This window comes from Anser brachyrhynchus (genome assembly GCF_964034855.1).
Source record: "Anser brachyrhynchus genome assembly, chromosome: 14".
Taxonomy (NCBI): Eukaryota; Metazoa; Chordata; class Aves; order Anseriformes; family Anatidae; genus Anser; species Anser brachyrhynchus.
Genome location: NC_137709.1, coordinates 10,823,872 through 10,850,671, shown reverse-complemented (window position 1 = coordinate 10,850,671; position 26,800 = coordinate 10,823,872). Strand labels below are relative to the sequence as shown.

General features: G+C 50.6%; 1 protein-coding gene across 8 annotated transcripts in view; it reads left to right on the top strand.

Annotated features, from left to right (window-relative positions):
- Positions 1–26,800, top strand: part of SH3PXD2B (SH3 and PX domains 2B) — a 76,715-nt gene that overhangs the window by 22,690 nt on the left and 27,225 nt on the right. For 3 of the 8 annotated variants that reach the window (XM_080554725.1, XM_080554723.1, XM_080554724.1), the window contains exons 3-8: positions 496–635; positions 938–1,019; positions 1,462–1,545; positions 10,518–10,593; positions 21,322–21,398; positions 24,313–24,404. In XM_080554725.1, the coding sequence (XP_080410851.1) occupies positions 496–635; positions 938–1,019; positions 1,462–1,545; positions 10,518–10,593; positions 21,322–21,398; positions 24,313–24,404 (551 nt within the window). The other 5 variants (XM_080554730.1, XM_080554726.1, XM_080554727.1 and 2 more) reach the window with 3 other exon arrangements.

Sequence of the window (26,800 nt, the reverse complement as noted above, 5' to 3'; positions counted from 1 at the left end):
TCATCTGGAGGTGGAGGAACATTCCTGTGGGCTCAGGGTGGCTCCTGGAGGGCCAGGAATGAGGAAGGTGGAGGTGGGACCCATCCCTGCATCTTGCTGCAGGCAGAAATTTGTTTCAGCTGTATTGTGCAACTGCGCTCTCAGGTATCTGGACAGCTTGTCTCGGGCACTGCAGGGTCACCTGAACTGGTGTCTGGGGGGTTTTCAGCCTCACAGAGTGCAGCTGACTTTTTTCTGGGAGTGTTTCTAGGGAAAGATATTGCTGAAAAATGAGGGAAACATTACTTTCCATAAAGCTTAGGTTGTGGGTCTGCCTGCCTCTCTGAAAAGCTCTATCTGCAGAGTTGCTGCTGGTATCAAGCACCACTCTCCTGTCCCAGGAAAAACTGGGTGATAGAAACTATCAGCACCCATGGTGGAGACACAAAATCTTGGAGTTCTCACCCAATCTCATCAAACAGAAAGTTGCAATCCCGTATTTTTTTTTTTTAACAGCATGCGTACATGATGAAAATGACTGCTGGAACGGCCCCTGAAGAAGCCTTTGTGTTGGGCCACACAGCGTGCCAAGCAGGCTGGGAAGCCAGGCAGCTCTGCAAAATGATCGAGTTTCCTTGTCCTGCCCTGGGAGGAAAGTTAGTGCTTAAATTTTAGCGAAGAAAGAAACTCAGTTCAGTACATGTAAAACGTTCCCTCATTTTTAATTTAAAAATTAATTAATAATTACTATCAATAATTCTTGCTATTAATTATTATTTTTTAAAAAAGAACTTTCTTATTGATGAGTCACTTAACATGTAAATTCCTTCTTATCGTAGTGGCTAGGTTTTACTATTGAAATTGAAATGTTAATTGAAATGGATACCCATCTGCTGATCTCTCCTTGTGGCAAGTCAGCGTTTTCCAGCTCCCCTCCTCTCCCTCTGGCTACCTCCAGGAAAAAGAAAAGTCCTGCTGGGACATCCTGGGAAGCTCCAAGGTTTCTGCATCAGAGGCGGCTTCTTTCCACCTGCCAACAGGTGCCTTCTTTTAAGCCTCAAAGCCCTGGTGGTTTTTTTATCAGCCTGTGGATTTGACCAGAGGCTTTTCAGGCTTTCTCTTTTAATATCTTTACAGTAACATAGAGAAGAGCTCTAACATCCCCCAGGGTTTGGGTGCTGTTACGGGTTCATGCTCTTTAGGGGTTTAGTTGTGCTTACAGTTCTTGGCATCTCTCTCTCCCCCCCTATCCCTGCTGGGTCCTAAAAAAGCAGATGCAGTTCCAGCTTCGTGGTTTGGGTTGAACTGTGTGTGTGTGTGTGTTTGTGTGTGAAATCTGGATTCTCATGAGCAGAAAGCATCGGGGCTGCTGCTCTATGGGCTGCTCTTCGCCTGCTGCGGGGCTTTGTGCTCGCTGGCTTCGGTGTCCTGGGAAATAATGAGTGTCCCGGGTCAGGAGGGTGCTCTCCTTGTCTCCCGCAGAGGCAATGCATCTGGCTTTGTGCATTCCTGAAGGCTCCCCGAGATCGCAGCTCCGTTGCACAGCGCCAGCGCAGCGCTGCCCTGGTAAGTGCATTAACTCCTCAGCAAGCGGCGAGGCCGGTCTCCCCCATCAGATATCCTTTAACAGCAGCGCTCTGGTTTTGCAATAAGCAGAGTTTCTTGGCGAGCTCCAGTCCTCTGGCAAGGACTGTCTGGACTCAGTAGAGCTCTGAAGCCCCGGAGTGCCTGTGTATGCGCTGGCTGTGGAGGCTTCCTGCCGTGCTCAGGCTTTGGGCACTGCTGAACTTGGCACCTCTAAATCCCACCCTTTCTGTAAACAGAGGAATACAAGGGCAGCTTGTGGTGCTCCTGGCCACCCAGCCTGGTGCTCGGATGCTCCCCAGAGAGATGCTGCTGGAGGAAAGAGGAGAGGGAGGAAAGGAACAAGGTCATGCTAAGAAAGCATGTGTGTTTTATATGGAAACCCTGTTTGGGGCAGACAGACCTCAAAGGTTTGCCTTATCTCGTGTTTCTGTTCCACTTGTGTAATTTCCGTGGCTCCTGTGGAGCTGCTGGTGACAGGCACCCCCATGAACCTGAGCAGGATGAAATCTTCCCTTGCGTGGAGGGAAAAAAACCTCCACACAGGCCACTCTGCTGACTGTGCTTGCTCAGCTGGAAAATGGGGTATGTGTTTAGAGAAGGAACAGCAGGGAAAATAGCTGGTTAGGAAGAAGTCTGATGCAAGAGGAAGGTCATGAGGCTCCTGTTTCTGACCAGCAATGCTCTCCCGAGTGGTAGGACTGCAGCTTTTGCGGTGCTGCCTGTAGCTCGAGTGCCGCCTCCTTTGTCTCGTCACGTTCGGGCCTGCCACAGATTTAAAACTTTACATTAATTTCACGGAAGGAATGCACACCAGTCTGCTTTTCTTCGTTTGCTGGAGTGGGGAAGATTTTTGAGAAGGGAGGGGTTGAACAGAAATTGGATCATGAGCTGTTTGGGGAAGAAGTTAGTGAGAAGTCATCCAGAGGTTTTGGCAAGCACGTGGCCTGCAATGGGGTGGCACGCACGTCGAGCCTCTGCTGGGTGGCTGGTTGCTGAAATGTTTGACTGGAGGTTACATCTTGGTGTGAAGCACGAGAAGCACGACACTCGATGTGAAACAAGACCTGCCTGGAGCCTTTGGCCTCAGCTCCCTCCCATTTGCTGCACCTCAGCTGCTCAGCACACAAAATTGGGTAAATGTGTTGGTATTTCTCCACCGGTGTTTCCATTTCCACAGCAGAAACCCAGTCTCATGACCTCGTGGTCTTCCAGGCAGATCTCCCCTCTAGCATCCCAGAGCAGGATGTGGGTGAATAAAAACCGTCTCTGCAGTCTTCCCTGCGACCGCTGCTGCCGGGACAGCTCAGGAGATGGTTTCGGTGGTTGCCCTGTGGTCTATGGGCTGAGGCAGGTGGCTCAGCTCTTCCCTGCTCCCGTGCTGAGGCTCCTGGCAGGGCTGACGTGGCGCCGGGTGTGCTGGATGGGGAAGTTCCCATGGCGAGGAAGGGGAACAGGAAGCGGCGCAGACCAGCATCACCCCCAGGTATTGCTCAGTTCCCAAGCACGTCTCCTGGCAAGAGTCATTTCCCATGGCTGGGTCACCCTGGTGAGTTGTGGATGCTTATTGATTCTTGGCGTTAATGCTCCACTCCTGGTGTGGACGTGGAGAGCTGCAGCTTTCAGTGCTCTCTGGTATGGTCTCGGGCCTGCCTGCCCAGCCCGATTACATCTAGAGGCTGTGCTGCAGTGATCAGAAACTGTGGGAAATGGTTTAGAAAAGTACTGCAAAGAGAATGATGGTTTCCAGGATTCACTACCCCTAAATCAGATGTAAAGAGCTGTATATATTTAAATGGCCCAAGAAGCAGACAGAGGGGCCGACGTGGTGAGGAGGCTGTGTTAATGGAGATCCCTGCTTTGGGATCGCTGGGGGCAGAGGCACCATGCTCCTGTCCAAATGTGAGGTTTTCTTTTTTCTATTATTTTTAATTTATTTTTAGGGCAGTATAGTCTTTCCCAAATATATTCTTGATAGAAGGGGAAACAAGTAGTGCCTTACAGGAATAGTTTGATCCATCCAGGGATGGGTGATGATTCTGGATCCTACTGTTTTGGGGTGTCTCACCTGATGCCTTACTAGAGCTGGGCTCTGCAAAGGTGCAGATTTGTCAGATTGCTTTCTGGGTGCCTCAGAGTGGACAACCAGGGCTACTCACTGCTTGTGGAAGCACGTAGGCTTCTAACATCTTCGGACATGAGTTTTCAGTGCTTTTGGAAATGCATTAGCAAAAAAAAACACACAAAAAAAAAACCACTGCAGGAAGTAGGGCGAAACTTGTCCAGAGCGTGCTGTATCTGGAGACGAGGGTATCCCTCGTTCTCCCTCCATGACTTTGTCTTTGGCCCATCTGCTGCAGTGGGGCTGCGATGGTGACATCGGTGGTTACAAACTCCCAGCCTCTCACCGTGAATGACTGACCTGGATAATCCGGTAGTGATTTCTGGGGTTTTAAGTTTCAAGGTCGGATGCTGAAATACAAAACTCGTTACACAGAGGTCAAAAAAAGGCTTTTGGGGGTTAGATGCTTGGGTCCAGCCTTTGCTTTGTTGGGAATGCCCAGTGATGGTGCAGTGCCCAGTCTGCTGGCTCTCACTTGCTCGAGCTGATGAGTGTGTCAAGTAAGCGCTGGCAAGGTTTCTGCTCAGAGAACCAGCGTGTGCTCTGGCTGGAAACATCTCCCGTTCTGGACAACAGAAGCATTTTGCCCGGTTGCTCTTGGAGACCTCACGTTGCGCTTGGTTCCCTGAACCCACGTGGAGGACAGGAACAGGAGGGCCGGGGAGGTGCGGAGCTGGCGGTCGCTGCTTTTGGGGGGCTGCCCAGGGCAGGACGTGGCCGGGGGTGCTTCCTGCCCTGTGCCCGTTTCCCTTTCCATGCGAGGGAGCTATTCACAGACACTGACATCTCTCTGTCTAACGTTTCCTGTGATTTCATAGGAAATTTCTCTTGCAGTGGCAGCTGCTGCCAATTTGTGTAGCCCTTTTCTCTGACCTCAGTTAATTCTTTTTTGTCTATTGCTGAGCCAGGCTTAAAGTTTTCCATCAGGTTTTCACAGTCTGGCCTCTGTGATGCCATTTCCTAGTGCTGAGCAGGTCAGGATCACCCTGCCCAGTAACATGTCAAATGCGCTTCAGTTCATCCCTCGCACCAGAAAAGCAGGGACTGGGGAGACGCTGTGGTCATCAGGACACTGCTCGGTTGTGCTGCCCGTCACCTCTAATTTCTGTCTTTTGGACACCCAGCTCGCACTGAATGGTCAAAGTGAGCTGGGTGCTCCAGGACAGGTGGCTTTGAACAGTCAAGGTGGTGGTGCAGCACCAGCAGAGCAGTGAGTCCTTCCCCAGGCTCGGCATCACCAACGCCTGGGGTCTGAGCTTGCTCCACGTTGGTCCTTCTGTCTCCTGGGCTGCTGCGCTTCCACCTCCTGTTTCTTCCAAGGCAGTCCGTGGAGATGACGGGAAGGTGCCTCTCAGAGCACAGCAAGGAGACTAAACAGCAGCTGCCCATGAGCCGCTGCCAGATGTTGCTCTCTTTGCAGGCTGTCTGCTTGGCAGATGATCCCCGAGCAAGCTGGCTCTGGGGTGCCAGGGTGCTTTGATCTGCAGGAGAGCTTGCAAAGGCTTTGGTTCACGTCTCCGAGTGGCCCTGTGGGTGCTGCTGTGAAAACAGGCAGTGTCTGGACCTGCTTCCCTTTCCCGCTGCCTTTCGAGATGAGTGGGACGCGTCTGGAGGAGATTTTGGCTGAGGGAGTCAAGGAGGTCAGAGTGAGGGGTGCGTGTGAATGTCCCTGGCTGGAGCTGGCCTCCATGGGAACAGTGGGGCACGCAGGATGTCCGTCTGCCTGCTGCCTTCCCCTCTCCCTAGGGACAGGGACCCAGGGGAATTTTGGAGTGTGGGGTGAGAGCGGGTTTGGCTCAGGCCCGTCTTTTCCCCATGGGAAGCGCCTGCCTCCTCTCAGCGGGAGGCTGTCGCTTTCACAAAGAGCCTCCTGTGACTCTGCTGCCCACGCCGAACCAGACTGTGAAGCCTTTTGTTTTGTTGAATTCTTTTTTTCTTTTTTTTTTTTTTCCCCTTTGGGTGGTGTCAAAAGCTGACTTCTGGGCTCAGGGTAATAATGGCAGTGCCCGGTGCAGGCATGGATTAGGTCAGCTCTTGCTTGTGAGACCAAAGCAGAGAAATACGGCTTCACTCTGAACACCCGTCACGTAGCCAAAGCAAATTCTGCCAAGAAGAGAAGAGGGAACTTCCCTCTCCCTGCAACTGCGGCTCAGCGCAGCCCATGCATCATGTCCTGGTGTTGTGCAAGAGTGGAAGAGTTTGCTCTCCTTGCCTGGGTGTTTCATCACCACCATCCCCTACTGGTGTATCTGGCTGTTCGGTGACATGCAGCATCCCCTTGGTGAGCTGGCAAAGACTGGCTTTCTCTTCTGCAGCCCCGGAGTGACCCACACAAGTCGCAACACTTGGAAGCAGAAATCCTAAGCTTCCCAGCTGGCCACAGCAGCTCGACAAGAGCAATCCCACAGTCCCCCCCCAGTTGCAGAGCGCTCGCAGCAAGAGTCTACCTATGCCCCTTCCACTTCATTGCTGTCGGGGAATGCATTTCGCTATCACGTTTTTCTTTCCACCACACCAGATTTAAATGAAAAATAATATATCTTTTTTCCCCACCAAAATATGAAGGTGAGAAACTTTTCCACTCTATAGTGGAAAAGAAGCGAAGCGATGACGTGCCTTATTAGCTACTGGCACTTGGTTTAATTTTTTGCAGAGACTTTCCTGGGTTTGGCTGGGGCCAGAAAACGATAGGGCATGCTGGCAGCTCTGCTCCTCCAGCAGCCATCCATCCCTGCGGCGTTATGCTGTCTGCATTAGCAGCTCTTATTTGGGCAAAGCCCTTCCTGAATGCGCTGCTTCCTGGGAATACTGCTGAGTGCATGCATTCTCCCTCCCCTAGGATCCCTGGCGGCCCGCAGCACCGATAATTGATTCAATTAGGATGTTATCTTATGAGTTTCCTGTTAACGAAGAAGCTGCCTGCCAGTGTGTTAGCTGTTGATACAAGGCTGCTGGCGAAGGGCTCGCTCTCCCCGGGTGCCCAGACGGCGTTATCGCCTGTCCTGCTGATGGACAGCCCGGCCACGGGCCGGCAGGGGAACGCAGAGCTCCTCGGCTCATGCCACGAGCGTTAGCCCCACTGTCTTCTCCGGGTTAATAAGGAAAACAGCAAATTGGTAAGATAAGGTAAATTGGTGGTGGAGGTATATATATAATGGGATAACCACGACTCTGTGCCCTGTCCTGACGTGCTGCCTGGAGGAGCCCTGCTGCAGGTTGGTGCTCCGCTGGGACCTCCGTGCCATGGTCCTGGTGCAGGGAGGCAGGGCACGGGTGGGTGTGAGCACCGTCCAGCCCAGCGACTTCTGCAAATGAATCGGTGAGAAGTGCCTGCAATGCTTCGAGTTCCTGCCCAACAAAAAGACACCAATATGCATCTACTGCATCTACTTCTTTTTTTTTTTAAGGTTCTGCCTCCAGTGCTTTTAAATAATCTTGGAGGGGGAGAAACAATAGGGTTATTGTTTTTTTTTTCCCCACCCTGGCTGACTGCATTGCTGAGAGCAAGACTGGCTCTTGGCCTCTGCGCTGCGCCACGCTCCGCACGGATAGCTGCGCTCCAAAGGGCTCCGCGGCTGTCTGCTGCTTGTCTGCCTGTTTTCCACCCTCTCCCCTGGATCTTGGATGGCTGGGCGAGTTTTCCCTTCTGGGAATGTGATGTGATCGGTCTCGTTCGGAGCTTGGATGGAAACCCTGGCTGCTGACATGATTTGTGGGAGTCTCCCTGTGCTCGCTGCCTTTGTTCCAAAATTCCTCGCCTGCTGGGGAGCGCGTTTCCCTGCCGAGGCTGAGCAGGAAGGTGCTCTGCGAAGAAACGTACCTGGCTTCTCACTGGTGTGCCTCGGTTTCTGCAGACCATGTTCTGGTGTCTGTTGGTGCGTCTGTCCCCCCAGGGCATGTGGTGTTGTCGGGCATTTGCCCATTTTCTATACTTTTTCCAGGGTTCTGGGGCAAGAGCGGTGCAACAATCTGTGCTCTAGTCTCTGTCCTGCAAAATCAGCTGGGACAGGTCGGGCCAGAAAAGGGTCTAGGGAACCTCAAAATGCCAAGACCTGCCAGCTGGGCTCCTCCAGCTCTCCAGTGGCACCTCCCAGCCCCGAAGCTGAGTTTTTCCCACTGCTGTTACATTCTTCTCCTCGCTGCAGCTTTATGTTGTGGTGCCGCAGTGGAAGACCTTCCAGCCCGTGACTGGCAGGCTGGTTTCTGCAGACGTGGGCTGTTGTATCTTGCTAACGCAGACTGCCTGCCGTGCTTGGAGCCGGCTCTGGGGCTGTTTTCTTTGGAGTGGGTTTCTAGCTGTTCCTCGACCACAGCCTTATGTCTAGCAAACCTGATGAACTGGTGTGTGCTGCTGCCTTCTCTGGAGCTGTGTGATGTGGCAGCCGGGCTGGGTGGGATGCAGGGGACTGAGCCCTCTGCCTTGCTCCTTTCAAGGGCTGGGGGAGCAGGGCAGCTGCAGCGGGAGAGCCCCGGGGTTCCTCCTGCTCTGCTGAGCTGCTGCCACGAGAGGCACTTTGGTCAAGAAACAGCAGGCAATGGGGAGCTTCTGGGCTGAAGTTCTGGCCTGGTTTGGTGGGATCACACGGCTGGGAGCAGCTCTGGCCAGGGGCACCGTCCAGGCACGTGCGCATGGGAGAAACCACAGTCTGCTCCGCCTGTGCCTTGGAGGCTCTTGGTGCTCCAGGAACGAGAGATGCTCAGCTCATGCTCAAAGACCAGAGGAGGGGAAAGCTTCCAGGGACTCAAATATTGCGCTGCTTAACAGCAATCAGATGTGCGGCGTTTGTGACTTGTTTTGTTTTGCTCGTCCCTCGCCTGTCACAAGCCCTAACGAGCGCTTCCAAACAGGAAGAGTCGGGGTTAGAGGCGGTCAGGCTCCGCCGCTCCCCGCTGTGGCACAGCGCGGGTGTTGTGCAGGGTAGCTGTTGGGCCATCCTTCGTCCTCCTGGGTTGAGGGAAGAATGGGAGGGTTTTACATGCCCCGGGAGCCTGGTGAAGCCGTGCTACCTTGGCCGTGCTCGCTTGTGGCTGCCGGTAACGTCAGAGCCGTCCCCGGCTACTGCTGAGTCTGCGCTCGTTTTCTGTGTTGCACACTCTCTAAAATTTGTAGTGGAAAGAAGCTGTAAGCACGGTCTGCTTGGGCTTATTGTCATCCCGGTTTGGAGATGGCTTGTTTTCATTTTGAAGAGAATATTTGAGAGATTCTTTTGGTTTTCCTGTTGTGTTTGGGAGTGTTGGGGGAGGTTTATATATAAATTTTTTAATCACGAAGTAGGAAAAATGCCCTCTTCCTTCTGCCCCCTCTCCACCAAGTCTCAAGAATTTTATCCTGGTGCATTTAAGATCCAAGGGAAAAAAAAAGGCAAGTATTTGATGTGTCAGAGCAGAGGTGCTCTATGGACAAAAAGGGGGCTTAGCTTCACCATCACAACACTTGAAACAAGCTCGTGCCTCGCGGAGGAGGAACCCACAGCCTTCAGCTAGGGGCAGATGGCTCCTGTAAATGTGCGAAAATAGGTGCCAAACAAGATCCATGAAAACCCAGGTGCTGGGACCCTGCAGCCCTCGATGGGCTCCCTGTGATGAATGGGTTTCCGATGTTTTGTGGCTGAGCAGCTGGCACAGGGGAGCACGGTCTGTTTGTCTGGCTGCACGGTGTTGCCTCCCATGGGGCTGCTGCAGGATGGGTGTCTCTGTCTCTCCAGTTGCGTAGTTTCCTCTCTGCACGAAATGCTTTAAATATTAATTGTGCCAGAGGAAAATGACTGTATAGGCTTTGTAGGAGGGTGTGCTTAGGGCAATTCCTGGGCAGATTGTCTCCATTGCTTCCATAGGCGCTTAATTATTTATGCGGAGTGCAATAGCTCTGACAGAAGAGGGTGTAAAGCCTGCTTCAAACACCTGGGGGACCAGGGAGCTCTTCAAGTGATGGGAGACAGAGCTCAGATCCATACCCTAGGGAAAAGAAGGGAGAGTTTGCATCTCCATCCCCTTCCTTCCGAAGGAGGGGCTAGCTGAGCTGGAGGATGGGTGGATGAACATTTTCCCTCTTCTGCTCTGTTAAGTGCAAAGTCCAATCCAAGTAGTGTTTTCCAGCAAGGCCGAATGTGGGAAATGCTAAGGATATGGATCCTGCTAGGGGCTTGGTCTTAAGCTACATAAGGGGTATACATGCCCTGAAGCACCAGTACAGACACCCAGTGGACACCGACAAGAGTGAGAGTTGTCTACCGCCTCTCTTTGCTGACCGAATTTACCGAGCGCAGTCTCCGTGCAGTTGCATCAATCAGGAAATTACTCGTTCAGTGCTGAAGTTCTCAAACATTTATCCGTCACAGCTTTTGTAGCACAAAGCGTTCCCCAAAGTTGACGCATGACTTTATGGTCTTGCCTGCAAGCATGAGGCTGTGCTCTGAGTCCAAGTCAGTTGTAGTCCAGGAGCTGTGTCAGTGCTGTGCTATGCTTGAGCTAATATATTCCTTGAGCTTAAAATATTTCTTTTTGTGAGGAGCTTCTGAGCTCTAGTGACTGAGGTCCGTCAGGATGACTTAGTTGCAGAAATGCAGGTGATGTTAACCACCCATGCTGAGCAAAATGATAGTGGTAAGCAGCATCAGTGGTAAGAAATGACTTGAAACGCTGGTAAGATCTTGTGTTTCTGGCACTTCTTTGGATCCTTGGTGTTGTGGTCGCCGTACACTGACTGATCATGCTGTGTACAATGTCTCAGGACACTGCTAGTTTGGAAAACAGGCTTTGCCTCCTGGGGAGTGTGGCTTTGTGTTGTGGGCATATTACTGACTAATCACCTTTCTTGCATTTCCTTTTCTAGATGCAAATGCTGGACAAGTTTCCGATGGAAGGAGGGCAGAAAGACCCCAAGCAAAGGATCATCCCCTTCCTGCCAGGTAGGAGAGTGAGCTCCAGTAAAACCATGCTGGCTTTGTCATGGCAGTGAGCTTTGTCCCAGTACATGTGAGAATATACACATGCTTCAGCTTTTACCTCCTGAGCCATCTGAGCAAGTTCTTCAGACAGCGCTGTGCCCATTAAAACATCTGTATGTGTTAGCAGGGCACCCCGTGGGTGTTAAGCCCCTTCCCTCTCCCTCCAGAAAGCATTAACGGGTGACTTCAGCCAGCAGTCCCACTTGCGCAGCTTTTGCCAGGAGCAACCCCACAGCAGCCTGCTTGTTTTTGGGAAGGGCACGGCCAGCGTGACGCAGAGCTGAGGATGGTGTGAGGCTCCCCAGGAAATGCTCATACGCTGTTTTTCCTGTCCCATGTAATTCAAAGGGCCGTCCGGAGAGAAAGAAATAACGATTGAATTCCATATGTTAAATCAAGCTGACTGACAGCCTTGGCTTCCTCCTGTGGTGTTTGGGACTGGCTGCTCAAAGACAGGATTTCTGTGGCATGGCGCACGTACCACCAGTCCAACGTGCAGCGGAGGATTTGTGTGCCCAAGTACCAGATGCAGTGGCCCATTTCAGACTTTGTGGTGGAGAGGATTGCTTGTGGCTGCCCTCTGAGGCTGATGTTACAGGGGGAAAAAGAGCCCTAATGTGGCATGCAAAAATACCCGGACTGAGGGGACCCTGGGAGCCTTTCATGCACCCATAGCTAATGTGTTTGACCACAAAGTTGTCTTTACCCCCACCCACAAGTAGCTAATGGGCGTATTTAGAAATGTCACGGTACCATAATCGCTTCCAGTGACTGTCAGGCTTATTTAATGTAGCCCTTTGTGCTGTGTTCTGCCTCCTGGCTTTTCTAGACTCATAAAGACATTCAGTGGGGTTTAGTTTTCTCTGACTGGCTTGAAGAAAATCATTTACACCCCCTTCTGAGAGTAAGAGAATCTTGTCTGGATTTCCCACCGAGGGATTTCTGCTTCTGGCTTGTTCCTTGTGTTGTAACATCAGCAAAAACAAAGTACACCTGACATTAATACCGAGGAAAAGCCTTTGCTGCACAACCGCTCCTGCCAGCAAGGGCTGGGGAGAAAAAAAAGGAAGCCAAATTGGCAAAGGGCATAACTTGGAAAAATTGGACTTACAGTTTGGCTGCGCTGCACCTGCAAAGAATTCCCACCAAAATGCCGCTATTTTTGGAAGGTAGCATCAGGCTCAGGAAGCCTGGTTGGAGCCCTGCTTCTCACAGCACTCATCGATATTTGTTTGTTCTTCTTTGTGTCAAAATAGTTTCCTTTTGCTTAGCAGCATGTCACTGGGATTTCCATTGGAGGAAAAAAGGGAGTTGAAGTTCCCAGAAAATAAAGCCTGGATCTTGTGTAATAAAGCAGTTCGGGGTAGTGAGGATGACCGTCCTCTACAGGAAGTTGTGCATTTGTGTGTTTCTTCTGTAGAGGTGTTTGCCCTTTTGCTGTGGTTCCCTTTTTACAACAGGATTAAATAATACTTAAATAATAATTAAATAACTTAGATAATAATTAAATAATTAAATAATAGGATTAAAAATAAAAATTAAATAATTAAATAAGTCACATGATGTGGAAAACTGCTAGACCGTGCTAGATGCAGAAGGTTTTCTTGAATTATTTTTTTCACTTCTGCAATGGCTTAGGGTAGCTGAGAAGAGAGACCACTGATGTACAACAGTTGGCCTCTTTGGGTGTATTTACCGCTTGCACTTTCAGGTGCCAGCAAGGGGTAAGGGCTGGCTGTGATGAGAAGACAGCGGCATGGAATGGTGGCCTACCTCTAAGCAGGAGATCGTCACTAGATAGGAAATCTCGTATCTCTCTGTCCCCATGGGACAGTTTCAGAAGCGCTCTTGCTTCAGGGAAGTCATGTCACTAAGTGGGGAGATGGTGGCTTTCCCACGAGCCGTACCTCCTCAGTGAGACGGCTTGCAAGCTGTCTGCTTCTGAAAGAGGACTTCGCTTGGGTGTAAGGGAAAGCTTTATTTTCTGGCTGTGCTGGGGGATGTGCTAAGCAGAATGGTTCCTTTCTGCAGCAGTTCTCGGCCTTCCCAGTTTGGGGCGGCGGTGGGTTTTGTACCATGCAGCTGAACCCAGACTTCATGTATCTCAGCCTGGGGGTGCCATCTGAGTGAGCTCAGCACACACGGGCCTGGGTCACTCCCCCTGCAAAATGTGGCTCTAGTATGCTCAGACTCGCTAGGTTTTTGGTTATGTTCAGCTTCTGTGAGTACTGCAGTTTTCTCCCAATCCCATTTTAAGCCACGTTTTTAGCATCTGAATTTCATTACCGGTGGAGATTTGGCTCCAGTGATGTACTAAAAGCATACTGGTGTCTGGGAAGATGGTTGCAGAGTAACGTTAGACGTTGTGACCACTGAAATTCTCCAAAGTGTCTCTTGTGACCCTGTACCTCACACAGCTCTGGCTTTCTTGGCAAAGCCCTAAACCTCCCAAACTTAGGGTCACCACCACGACCTGAGAAGGTATCATCTGGGTTTGTTTGTCAGGCTGGTTTCCCGGAATGGGAAGAAAGCTCCATGATTACTCCATCGTTACAACATCCAGCCCAGAGGAACTCCGTTTGCGTTGTGTCACTTTTTGTTACTGCTGTTTGTTCTGAGGACTTGCTTCTTGGAAATTTCTAGAGATTTTGGGAGTTTTGAAGTAGATCTGTATATCAGAAGGTGCTCTCACAAGTGAAAGTCCTTCAGCCCACTCAGTCAGAAAGCTGGGTTCTCCAGAGGGGAGTGGAGCAGATACACTTGAGGGGTTTAGGGCCAGGGCTGTCCCTGCCCAGGTATAAGCCCCAACCTCGTCTGTAGCACAGCTCGGTGGGGTCAGATTTGGCCTGGCGGGATGCTGCAGCTCCAGCACTGTGCCTGGAAAGCCTCTGCTGCTGTATAGGGGAATGTGGAGTGGACTCTTGGCTACTTCTGCTGGCTTCAAGCCGCTGGCACAGCCTGCCCAGCTTCATGTGGTGTTGAGGATGGCCCTTTGAAACAGCGCTGGCTACACCAGCCTGTGCATGGGATCGGCTGTGGTCCCTGGAGCAGTGTCAGGAGCAGCTGGTGGGAGAGAAGATCCCAGGGGACGGCGTGCTGGGCAGGGCAGGGCAGGCACGACAGCTCCGTCCTCGCTGCAGGAATTCCCATTAAGGGTTACACATCTGCTGGCTGGAGAGATGATGGTATGGAGACCCCAGGAAAGAATGAACTAAGAAAACAAATGAGCTCAGTTGGGCCAGTTGTGTAAGGGCTGTGCCAGATCTTTCAGGAAACAGCTTTTATAAGGAGAGCAGAGCCTTCCAAACGCTGTACAGCCCAAGTGGCCTGGAGCTGATCCTGGCCAGCCTGCTTCGCTGGAAACGTGAACCTCAGCAAGGAGGGGTTGCCTGAGGCTGAGCTAACTGGCTGTAAAATTGCTTTTTAGGAAGCTTTAGCTACAGACAATAGCAAACTCCCAAGAAGGGAGGAGAGGAAAGAGGATTTGGTGGGATCAGTTTAAAAAGCAGAATGATGCTAGCCCACTAACCTGCTTGGCACAGGTATCAGTGCTGTCTGCATCCTTTAGGGCTTTTCTCCCAGGACAGCTGTGGGGATGCTGATAGCTCCCTCAAAGGCCTCGTAAAGGAGGTGGAAGACGACTCGTCCCTTGTCCAGCTGTGGTACCTGACTTTCCCCACTCCCACTGCATCTGCATCAGAGCTGGAGGTGTGCAGAGGTCCTAATTACTATTTTCTGCTCTAGCAAGATGTGCCTCTCTGTTATAGCAATGTTGTGTGGACAGTCCCAGGCTTGTTTGCAGCCCATAATGTGCACGGTTGCCTTTTCGGTAGGGTTTCAATGAATCCTGCTGATATGCAAGCAGAGCCCGATGTGGAGGTAATTGCTCTGCTTCTGACCTTTGAGCTGTCTTTAAACAAACCTATCTCGTGTTTTTCTCCATTATGTGGCCCAGCAGACCCTAGGAACAGTGGCCTTGGGAATGTTTTGCTCCAGGGAACTCTTGCGTTTCTCAGTTAGCTCCTATATGGGTGGTTTGCAGTAGGGATTTTGGGAAGATTTTGGGGGTTTCTTTCCATGTGCTTCCACTCTTACTCATGAAGAAAAGCTGCTGAGTCTGATAGGATAACCAGAATTCGCAAGGATTTACTAAGCTGGGGAGCTGCCTTTCCTCCTCCTTTTATTTTTTCAACCTTTTCTCTTTTCAGAAATGTGTTTTATTTTTGTTTCTGGTAGCAAGGAAGTCAAGATACTGAGGTGTGCTGCTGAGCTTGGTGGGGACAAAAAAGCAGCTTCTCTTGTATCATCAGCCTGGCCCAGTGGTGTGCTGAGGAGCCTTACTGTTTTAGCCCAGACCAAAATCCTTCCTTTGTATCATAGGTGACCAGCAGCACCCATAGGAGTCTCAAGGGCTCCCCCCCAACTTCTTTTCTTCCATGGAGGTTTCATCTCTTCAGATCTATTCCTCTGGCCGCCGCACCCAATACCTGGGAGGTTTCTTGCCCCATCTCTTGTGCTCTGTAGTTCTCTCAGATTATTGGCAAACTAACAGAACTAACCGTGCTCTTCCCAGCGTGATCTCAGCCCATGAGCTTGATGGAGGCACTGTTGAGCTCACCTTCGTTTCACAGATGCACAGGACTTCATGCTCAGGATATTCCCGTGACGGCCACGGAGGTGTTTTGCTGGTCCCCCTCCTTTTCTCCAGGCTATGTGCTCAGCACACAACTTTGCCAAACAGATGCTAAGTGCAGGGCTCCTGGAAGTGCTGTCTCCCACGCCTGCTTCCCTGTCCTAGGAATAGCCCACGTAGCTAGCTGGCTTTTCCATGGGCTGGGACTAATTATGTATACATTTGGGGCTGCCTTTTTTTTTTTTTCAGTCAGTTTGGAACCCGTGCCAGGCAAAATCTGGATGTGATTTGAAAGGTGCAGAGAAGTAAATTCTTTCCGAGGCAGTGGGGTGGGGGAAGTGGGGGGAGTCCTTCAGAGTAAAGCGAGAGGCACAGACGTTTTTCCAGGCTGGAAATCTCTGGCTTCACTCACAGCTGTGATCAGCAGGGTGATGTGTTTAAGGTTCTCTGCCCCTCCAGCTTGCTTGAGACCCAGTAACAGCCTTTGGATCAAGAGGAGTTTCAACTATTTTTGTTTGAGAAGCCCCTGCATTGTTTTCTTCTGCTTTTTGCTCCTGTCAGCTCTGCCTGGAGAATCCCCATGGGAGGGGGTAATTTGCACAGCCCTCTTTCCTTACCTGTTTGTTTGGAGAGATTAACTCCTCCTGTGGCCTGCCTGCTCTATTTCATCCTGCTGGAGACCTACGGTCCTTATCAGCGCTTTCCCCACGCTGTTCTCTGACACGTCGCAGTCCCTGATGGATCCGTGAGGCAGCGGCGGCTGTGCTGCCCTGTGTCGCTTCGCACCCCCCTCCCGAGCTGCTGCGGCACCTTTTGCTCTCAGACAATCAGATAAAGCACAGCAGCTTTGATCAGCCACAAAGAGGAGTTTCTTCCAGGCCTGGGAGAGCAGAAACTTCCTGGCCCCGGGGGGTTTTCATGGGTACAGTGTGTCTTCAGTGAAGTTTCTCTGGCCGGACCATGCAGCTCCTCTGCTTGGTGTCAGAGCTCGTGCCCCGAGCAGGGGTGGTGGGTAGCAGCATCCCCTGCTCCCATCCAGCTGGGTACAGGGCAGCCCAGCAACGTTATTTCTGCTGTCAAACCCCTGAGCCCAGCGGTGCACAACTTAAGCTCAGAAGGGCAGCCTCTGCCCCGGCAAGTTCACTGCTGGATGGGGGGTAAAAGGCAGCAGGCTGTCCCCATGTCTCCTGGCTGAACTGCGTTGGTTGTAGCTCTGTTGCGGTGGGATTTTGTGGGAGAAATGAGTGCAGGGATTGTGGAAAAGAAAGGCTTGAAGGAGAGGTTTGGAGAAAACCATGCCAGTGGTACAACCGTGTTTCCAGGAGAAGTCTCCCTAGGTAGAGGCACAGCATGGGACAAGGAATGGAGGTGCTTACTGCGGAGTTGGTTAATTTGATGGTGGTGTGAGACAAGCAAAAGTACTTGTCTGGCTGCAGTGATGGAGGGAGAGAAATGTCCCTAGGGAAAAGGGGAAGAAAAGAGGAGTGCTTCTGTGGTGGTGGGACGTAGAGCTTTGTAACCAGGGAGCATCACATCCCAGCAGGCTGTGAGCTGTGTGCACTGGCTGATGGAGTCTCAAAGCGGTACCAACTCTCTGCTGTGGCTTTCCAGGCTTCCCTGCCAGCAGGGCAAAGAACAATTACGGCTCCCTCTTGTCAGTGCAGAGCTCAGGGCAGTGAAAGAGAGGAAATGGAAGCACTGACACAAAGGGAGCCCTGGAGCTGGTCAGATCATATCAGCAGGTCAAAAGGGAAGGGAGAGGAGTCAGGCAGGGCAAGGGGAAGGGGCAGGGTGAGTGCCCGCAGCGTGTATCCAGGCTGCTTGCAAGGTCTCTGGTTGCTCCTGAGCTGGGGAGACAGGATACTTGCTGCTGACTCGAGGTCCTTCAGATGTGGCCAGATGTTGGCTTTGTGGTGGATTGCGGTTTTTTTAAGTTTCCCCCCTTCTTTGTGCCTCTCTGAGTGCCCTTGGTGCTGGGCGCCCCTAGCATTGAATCACCCATCCAGGTGGCTTGGTTGTAAGAACAAACCAAGGTCAATGAGGAGATAAAACGAGTAAACAAATGCACAAGTCAGCAGGGGAGCCAGAGACATGGCTTTTGCTGCTGTGTTGCTCTTGAATTTGTCCTGCCTTTGGGTAAGTGGAAGCCCCAGTGGGCTGGAAGCCGCCTCTGAGGAGCACAGCTGGCGCTGGCAGCAGCACAGGTGCCAGGGGCTGGGGAGGAGTAGCGGGGTGAGAACTGGCATCGATTGCCCTTGGGATTCCTCCCCTTTGGTGAATCCTGTGCCAAGGGCTGCCCCTTGTGTCCTGCCCCTTTCCTGGGCTGTTCATGGGGACAACAGACAGCTGGGGGACTTCTCCTGGATTCTCCTGGACATTGCAGCAGAAGTGCCTCACTCATCCCAGCTGTTTCTGTATTGTGTATAAAACACCTGGCGATTTCTCGAAAGCTCTGCATTTGACTTTGATGTCCTATTGATATAAATATTTATGGTGCCTTACTTTTTTCTAAATGAAACTTATCCTTGCTGCTCCAGAACAATCCTACAATAATAAATGAGTCTGCATTGCTTAATTCTCCCCTGCAGCTGCAACCAGCCAATAAGTGTGCGAAAAGTGACATCAGGGGTAGACAGGGAGCATCCTCCCACTGCTGCACTGAAGACCAGCAAAGAGAGACTTCATTTGCTCTGATTTTGAAGGAGTTGTGAATATTTCAGCTCTCTCTTTACAGTTAAAGGAAATAAAACTGAAAAAGAATGGGTTGTGCTGCTCAGACTTCTCCAGTCAAAACGCCGATGGGGAATAATAATACTGCCAGGCTGCGCTCAAAGACATATGCTTACAAGATGCTTAACTTCTGCTGTGAAACAAATATATATCGAGCAAGGCAGGTGTGATGCTTTAGTGAGATTACAGTTATAGTAAGGTAATGTAGCGCTTCATAAATGTATTCACCGAAATAAAGTGTTGTATTTTAATCTGGAGAAAGAATGCTTCCTAAATTGTACACAGAGTGCCTTCTGTCCTCCTCAGAGGCACCACTCTTTTCCTGTAGGTATTACCAGGTTTTCAGATCCAGATGAAGCAGACGGTGTGTCCCAGAGGCTGGGTGCTTCTCACTGCACAGGGAGACTTGTCAGGGCAGCCGCTCCATTGCAGTGCCTTATCTCTTGTCGTCTTTTTCCAAAATCAACCTACTTGACACATTCCCAGGAGATAAAAGTTCAGTCTGCTCACAGCTCTGTGTGTGTAAAGGACGGTGTATTTTATCGCGCCTCCTTGTGCAGTGACTTTTCTTGTGCTAACAGGGAGACTCATTGCTCTGTTTGTGCATGCAAAACATTATATGTAGGAATATATGAAAAACTAATCATTTCTAAGTGCTTGAGTTACACCATGATTGAGAAGGTGGTGAAGTGGAGCCCGCAGTGCCAGTGACCTTACCAGCTGATGGAAACCTACGCTAGTCAGCAAGACGTGTTAAACTGCCCGCCTTCGGGCTTTTCTGTTCTTGCTCATTATGCTGAAGCTGAGGGCAGGAGCTACAGCAAGGAGGGGTGCAGATATAAGATGAATAATGTCAGATGTTTCTCTTGCATTATATGATCTTCAGCCCCATGAAAAGCCCCAGGGGCAGCACTGCTATTCCCATTTTGGAGGTATGGTCAAAGGAAAGGGAGCTCAAGAAAATGTTGTCTTGTTGGCCCAGGAGGGAAGGAAGCAGTTTCCTGCTCTCTCCTGCCTTTCAAATCAAGGATGTTGATAGCTGTATTTGGCAGCACTGGAGGGTCTATAATTATGTTAATTAGGCATTTTGATGGAACAACAGCTTTCTGTTAGAAAATAAACTTCATTGTTGAAAAATACTAGATCTAGAGCAAATCAAGAGATGAGCTGGGTTTCCTGCTGTGTTTTGTGCTCTGTGCCTGGGCTAATTTAAGATCACTTTAGTTGTTGTGAAGCATTTATTCCCTGTAACTATATTCTTTTTATTAATATTCACTAGCATCAGTTTGTTAAACATTTAAATATTCCCACACCCAGAGTTTGCTCCTTTAGACATTTATAATGTGCCCATCCATCAGGGATTTCATGTTGGCAGATGTAAAAACTAAACAGCTATTCCTTACAATTGGCAACAAAGCTATCCCGACCCATTCATCTTTTAAAAATCATTCAAATAGAAATCTACACAGCAAATACACCACGACTGCTAATGAGAAAACTGTTAATCATTTGTTTGTCTGATGGAAAATAATTGCTATAGGCAAGGTAGGGAGCTTGGACCTGGTTGTCGCTCCCTTTCCCTCCCAGCCTTTCCAGACAAATTCTGCGTTCCCAGGCTATTCACCCTTCTGAAAGGCAGATTGAATAGAGGGGCATTTTTTTTTCACTATCACAAAGGCTGCCAGACTTGGCTGAGACGGACTGCAAGAAGGAATACGTTTCAGAGGAGAGCATTTCCCACCATGACTGTCTCGGTCCCTCACTGTCAGTGGGACATAAAGGAGAAGCAATCCTTCTGGTATGAGCCTGTCTGACTGTTTGCATTTCACTTGAGGGCAAGCATAGCTCTAGTACTGAGTGTGATTCCTGTGTGCTCCCTCTGACAGTCCAGTTTTGAAGGCATTCTGCATTAACTGAGCCTAACGAGAGATTTGGCTCCTCCATAAAGTTCTGAATCATGCTCCTTGCAGGCTGAAATTTGGTCATTTCAGTTCATCTCTGCTTGAAAAAATATGTTGGCAGGCTGCACGAGTCAGTCATGCTCCAGATCCTGGACCAGTCAGGGAGCAGTTTTAAAGCTGTGGCAAGTATGTGGCCGTTTTAACAGAGCCTGCTCACAGATAACGTGGTAGCATCCAGCCTCTACCTCCAGCGCTGCCATGGCTCCTGTGAAGTCTTGCTGGAGTGGCTGAAAGTGGCCACGGTGCGGCCAAGAGCGTAGTGACTCTTCAGAGTGCTTTCAGTTTTCTGGTGCTGCTTGTAATGAGTGTGTATTGGTGTTTGGCTTCTGGGTTGCCCAGCGGTGACCTCCTTGATAAGTGAAGGGATTGCACGGACAGACACATCAGTTACTTGCTGCAGGTTTGGTGGTGGGATTAGAAACCCAGGTAGGGACAAAAAGAGACAAGACTTTCCTGCAGTATAGGAAATGTTGGAAGGAACTCAAGGGAACTTTATCACCCCCTCCCAAAGCACATTTTTTTCTGGTTATTGTATTGCAAAGTAGTGCCAATGTGTGTTCCTAGTCTTTTGGAAGTTTGAAATCCTACCACATACAGGTCCTTTTGATTACTGAGTCTCTGTATATATCTGTTTTGCTGTCTGCTAATGGCTTTTGTCTCATTAAATGCCAGAGAAGCAGTTCTCTGTGAAAGCAGCTTGAAGCATTTAGGACTCATTAGACTTCAAAGGAAATAGGTCTGTACCACAAGCGAGAGGGGAGGAAGCGGAGTGGCAAGAGGATCCCATTAATGGAGAACAAAAATAAACCCCAGACAGGAAGGAAAATCCTATAGGTCTGACTCAAAGCTGCAGTCCCGACACTGTGGCTTCGAGGACCGATTTGACACCGGAGCTGCAGAGGGAGAACCCCCCCTGGCCTGGCTGCTGCCCGTGCTGGAGCTGGGTTCAGAGCCCGTAGCCTGCAGCAGAGGTCACGTTTGCATTGCCTGTAGCAGGGACGTCTGCTTCTCTGGCCAGTGCTGGCATTTCTGGTGGACTTGTACACCCATGCCACGTTGCAGACAGGCAGTAAGGTACGGGACACGTGCTTTGATAGGGCTGCTCCTCCGTCATTGCCACACTGGTGAGGGGAGATGGGGATGCACTTTGCTGGTAGTTGTTTCCTCTTCTCTCTGCCTAAATATGCTTGCCACTTAAAACATGCTTTGTTCTAATATTTAATGCACAGGAGGGAATGTGCTTTAGGTACGGTGCTTTTGGTGAGAACAGGATGCAAAGGGAAGAGGTCCCGACAGTGTGATTCAAAAGAGCGTCCCTGAGCATTGCATTGACCTGCTCCTCTCTCTTCATCTCTCCTGTTTCAGGGAAGATCCTCTTCCGCCGCAGTCACATCCGTGACGTTGCAGTCAAGCGCCTGATACCCATCGACGAATACTGCAAGGTAAGGGAAGGTTGCTAGTGTCAAAGATGAAGCCACCTTGAGCAGTCTCAGTTCTGTTCTGGTAGCATGTAATGGTGCCCCAGTGCTGGCAGAAGGGGGAGTGTGAGCTGTCCCTCGCCATCAAACCTTTTTGGTGATGAAAACCTACCACTGATTCTCCCACCCCTTGATCATGTCATCGCAGAGGCAAGGTACAGTTGACTGGGACCTTTCACCAGGAATGCTGAAACAATTTCATCCATACTCTTCAAGAATACAAGACTGTGCTAAAGTGTAAAGCAAGTTATGATGTCAGGGCAGACGTTGTTGTTGTTGCTGAGTTTTTTGTTAGTATTTTGTTTTTCCCCATTAAAAAAATGTAAATTCCCCATTTACACAAAATATACCATGTCTCATCATGTCAAAGAATTACATTTGCAGCAGCCATGAAATGGTCTGGAGGCAGGACTGGTACTTCTGGAATCCATTATACATGCAGTTGGAAACATATACACAGACTGCAAAATCTGGTGGAGAAAACGGGGAAACAGTGAGTTTTTTGTTATGTTCCTTAGGTGCAGGAGGTGTAGCAGTGACCGTGGCCGAGGACTTTGCATGGCAGGAGAGACTGTGGGTGTGGGGCCTCAGCCAGACCTAGGGAAAGGTTGTTGTGGCTGCAGGAACAAATACAAGGGTAAAGATAAATTAGTGAACGCATCTTGACAGCTCTGCAGTGGGGCTGTGGGTGAAAACCGTGGAGGGCCAGGACAGCAGAAGACAGCCAAGTGATGGAGATGTGGTGCAGGGTGTACTTAGACCTGTGAGCTCCAAATGGAGCAGCACCAGGGAAGCTGACAGTGCAAATAACTTGGCTCCAGCCAGCAGTGATCAGCCCCTTGTCTTCCGAGTCACTAAAATGTGCCAGCTTCACACAGACACAGACAGCCATAAATTTAATTTTTGAGAAGAAAACGTCCCTAAATGATGAGATGCTGCAGCTGTCTGTTTCAGAATGATGCCACTAATGGCATAAAATATAATGAATCCATTTGACTTAACAACTGGAACATAATGGCTGATGGTATATGACCCACTTAGAGAGCTGCTGTCTCCTCCCCCCGTTAATGCATTTCCAAGTAATAACACGCACACTGGGCCTGGCCTTCCCGATGCTGCTGCTTAGCTGAAAAGCTGCTGCTGAGCTCCAAGGTGGGTGTGGGACTGAAGAGCTGCAGAGATGTGGGATGAGCAAGGAGTCAGTGGGAGCAGAGACATCTCCTCCAGGGCACGTAGCGCTGCAGGGCTGAGACGTGGGGTCCCATCCTGCTCTCCCTGCTGTTATCATCAGAGGTGGACGTTGTGTGTGCTCAGAGTGTGGTGGCACAGAGCAGAAATAAAAAATCTCCCCCAGCCTGCTGAATGAGAATTGAGGGTTAAGCAAGCCTGTTGTGAACAGGTTCCTGCAGAAAACTGCCTAGGAATGTTCCTGCTTGCTTGCCATCCCCTGGTGGAGTAAGGAGGTGTCTTCGTTCTCTGGGAGAGCCCTGGAAAGGACGGTGAGATTTGGTCTGGAAGCAGGTGAGGGGAGCTATAAAGGAGGGATCCACTGCTTTCAGAAAGCAACAGAGGTCTGAAGTTTCTTACCATTTTTTCCAGTTTATTCTCTGTGCTCTGCGCTTGTTGGTGTTTCCCCTGAAGCGGGCTCTGCCTTCATTGTATATAGGGGCTTTTGAGAAGCTGTTAGTGGGGTGTGGATGGAGGAGTTGCAATGCTGCAACATTCAAGCCCAACAGGACTGGGTGAACCTCTAAAAAAAAAAATCCCTGCTAGAGAATAATCCATTCTCACACCCTGGAAAATGGATTTTGACGCAATAAGGTGGGTTTGTCCAGTAAATGACCAAAGTGACTTAATGTGGTTCTAACACCACGGTCTGAAGCCGTGTGCAGACAGCCCTTGCCAGTTCACTCCTTTGGACGTCAGAGCCAGAGGTGGGACAGACATCACGCTATTCATGTCCCTGTTTTTGTGTTCGTGGCCACAACCGCTGTAGTCCATGGCCAGCTGGGCTTCGGGGTGGCCTGCTTGACTCAGCCACAGCTGCACCCACTGAGTCAGCGCTGGTTGGGCTTCCTGCAAGACGTCCTGAAAAATGAGCTGCGGGTCTTGCCTTCTGTGCTCCCAGCGCAAGATGTTTTCCGTGACCGTTCCCTGCTATCAGAGGATGTGTATCCCTTCTCCAGGCTGCAGAATAGGGATGACTTTTTTTGGCACAAGGGAAGTTGTGCAAATCATGGGATGCTTGGTGTTGGGGAGTGCTACCCGTGTGGGGATGGCATCCATGCAAAGCCTGGTCTTTGGATAGCCCTTCCCTGCACACAAAATCCACAGAGTGAGTGCTTTTCTCTCTCCTGTGTCTCTCACATGATCTTGTTTGCAGCAGCGCTGTGATTAGTGGTCTGACTGTCTGCTGTGCTGGCAGGGAATGACTGCGTGCTGAATGGCTGGAAGGGCTTTTGGGGCCCAGCAATTAGGTCAGTATGGAGCCACATCTGATCTTGTGGTAACCCCGGGGCTTTGCAGATGTGGCTTTGTCTCTGATACAGAAAGGAGTGGAGATTCAGATTGCCCGCACTCCTTTCATGAGACTGCTGTGACAGCAAATGGAGGGTGGGGGAATTATATAGAAAATTGGTCAAACATCTGCTCCAGGTTGGGAAGCAGGGCTGCAGCATTGCTCCCTGACTTCAGATCTTCAGTTGCACGTCAGTTTTACTTTTTGCAATTGCCATCACCCACGGCCCTATTCCTTCAAGCAAGCAGGGACCAACACGGTGCTCTGCAATGCCATGACCTCGCCTCCTGTGCTCTGATGCTCCTTGCTCAGTCTTGATGGCAGTGCTTCATATCACCCATGTCTCTGTTTCACCTGCAGGCCCTGATCCAGCTGCCTCCCTACATCTCGCAGTGTGAGGAGGTTCTGCAGTTCTTTGAGACCCGACCCGACGACCTGACTCCCCCCAAAGAGTAAGTTGGGTGGGTGGCCGCTGCCACTGGCGCGGTGATGAAACACACTGCCTCCGACTTGCCAGCATCCAAGTATTTGACAGGCTTTGATGGTTACCCCAGGAGTCACAGATCTGGGATATGGATGGTTTCTTGGAGAGGGAATGGGGGCTGCACAGCTTCAGGTGGATACCTCCACCCCCTCGGTCAAGTCCTGGTGTGGCCTTTTCCACCAGGGAAGTGGACGTACTTCTCTGGGACACCATCAAGCGCTCATTTCCCCCCAGGCCTGCCAGACACAGTGCCACTTTCTGTTCAGTGAAATGCTGGTTTCAGAAACATGGTCAGGCTGAAAAGCCTCATTTCATACGGCAGCAGCCAGGCTGGGACTGCACATCCTCTGCCTCGTTCGAAGGCTCTTTCCCTTAATAATGTCTGTGAGCCCCATCCTTAACCACTCCTGACTTTTTCCATGCAAAACAAGGAATGTTTGCAAGGAATCCCGCGTGCCTTACGCAACTCTGTGTGGTTATAAGTCTTGTGACTGTGAGCTACTTTGGCCAGGAGCCACCCATCTCTTACTAATCACAAGCAGCATAAATCTGAGCAGCCGCCTCCATCTCCCGCTATGCGGCTCGCTCTTTATGCTGCATGTGACACTATGTGCAGCTCTACCAAAGGTTGAGCAACGGAGGAGGCTTGATTAATTGTGCAAGGAAAGGCAATAAATTGATTTGACATCATTCTCTATTGGAAGGGTGCGGAGGTAGATAAGGGATTTTGTTTTTCTCCTCTGAGCAGGAGCACGGAGTCTTGCAGGTCTCCAGCTAGGTGTTATGCTTGTGTGGATTCTGTCTTCTCCATGGGTTTTACATTTTATTCGTTTGTTCACTTTAATTCCCCCTTCCCCCATCCCTGCTTTCCTCCTTTGGCTTCTGTTTCTAGTACTTGGCCTGTCGTCATTCCTTCTGCAGCTCACAGTCACTTGACGAGATTGGTCTGAGGGCCCCGCAGCCCATTAACTAATTGCGTGCTGTCAGCTGCTGCTCTCATCCATCCTGCCCCGCTATTGCTCACCACTTAATCTGCCAACCTGATGGCTGTCCCTCAGCAAAGGTGGCAGGTTCAGGGGCAAGCAAGAGACAGAAGAACAAGACGAGCTTGCAAAGACACTGAGTGAGGGTTTATCATGGGGATTAACAGCCCCTGAGGCTGTTTCAGGGCATGGGGAGCTGTCTGTGTGTGTCTGAGCCCTGCATGAGAAGACGATGAACTGCTCTGCAAAGGGAGTCACCTACTGGAGCTGGCTCTAGCTGGGGCACCAGCACGCATAGGAGATTGAAGGGCAGCTTCAGTCTTGCACCCACTCTTCCAGCCTTTCCTTTTGTCTCACAGACTGAGCCAGATGCTGGCCTGAAATCAGGTGTGGTGGGGCTGTGGCCAGGACAAGGAGCACACTCAGGAGTGGAGACCTTCAGGTGCTGAGCATCAGCTCAAAGTGGTGCAGCTGTCTGCACTCAGCTATGTTTGCTGCTCCTGGCTACCTGGCCAAGCAGCAGTCAGTGCTATGTCCTGCTCATCATCTCCCTGCTTTGTGTCCCACAGAACTAACCAGAGGTAAAGTGTGGGGGGCACCATCCCGAAATATAATCCAAAGCATGTGCTTATGTCACAAGATCCAACCTTGGATACATCCTGCGGTGTCCTGCAGGACAGCTCTTGGGTGCAAAACTGCACTCGGTGCAAAACTGCTGTGTGTTTGACCTTTGGAGTGCTGGCAGATGAGTGGGTGAGGCACCACTGAATCTGGTGGTGGGCTGCGCTGCCTCCCCCTGCCTGCTGCTCTCCTGAGAGGAGAGTTTGCAGCACGCAGAAGGACTTAGCGGGTGACTCCTGTCCATTCGCCTCCAGCAGCAAAATGCTACAGCATCTCAAGGACGTCTCTGTTGTGTTTCATATCCCCGCCTGAATGCCGGAGGGGTATTTATAAGCTACAATTCAAAATGCTAATTAATAAAAGTCCTTGACTCTCTCCTCTGGAGAGATTGGTGGTAGCCCTTTCCCGAGCCCTGAGCGTTGGCACGCGGCCAGCCTACCACTAACGATATGAGAGCTGTGATAGACGGCTGGGCTGGATCAGACGTGATGGCGTGTCTGGGGTTTGGCCGGATGTCATCATTCATAAGGCAGATAAATACTTTTCTCCGGGAACTTGAAAGGGAGCCAGGCCATGAACGGAGTATTTAAAAAAAAAAATAATAAGCAAACATTTTTTTATGCTGGGTGGTTGGAAGGTGGGAATGAGGGAGGAAAAAAGGACTGGTCAGCATGCTCTGTGCCAAGCCAAGCAGCCGCTCTCATGGCACCGTGGCCAGGAGCCTTCCTGCTCCCTGTCCCCTGTCATTTGTCTTCCCTGG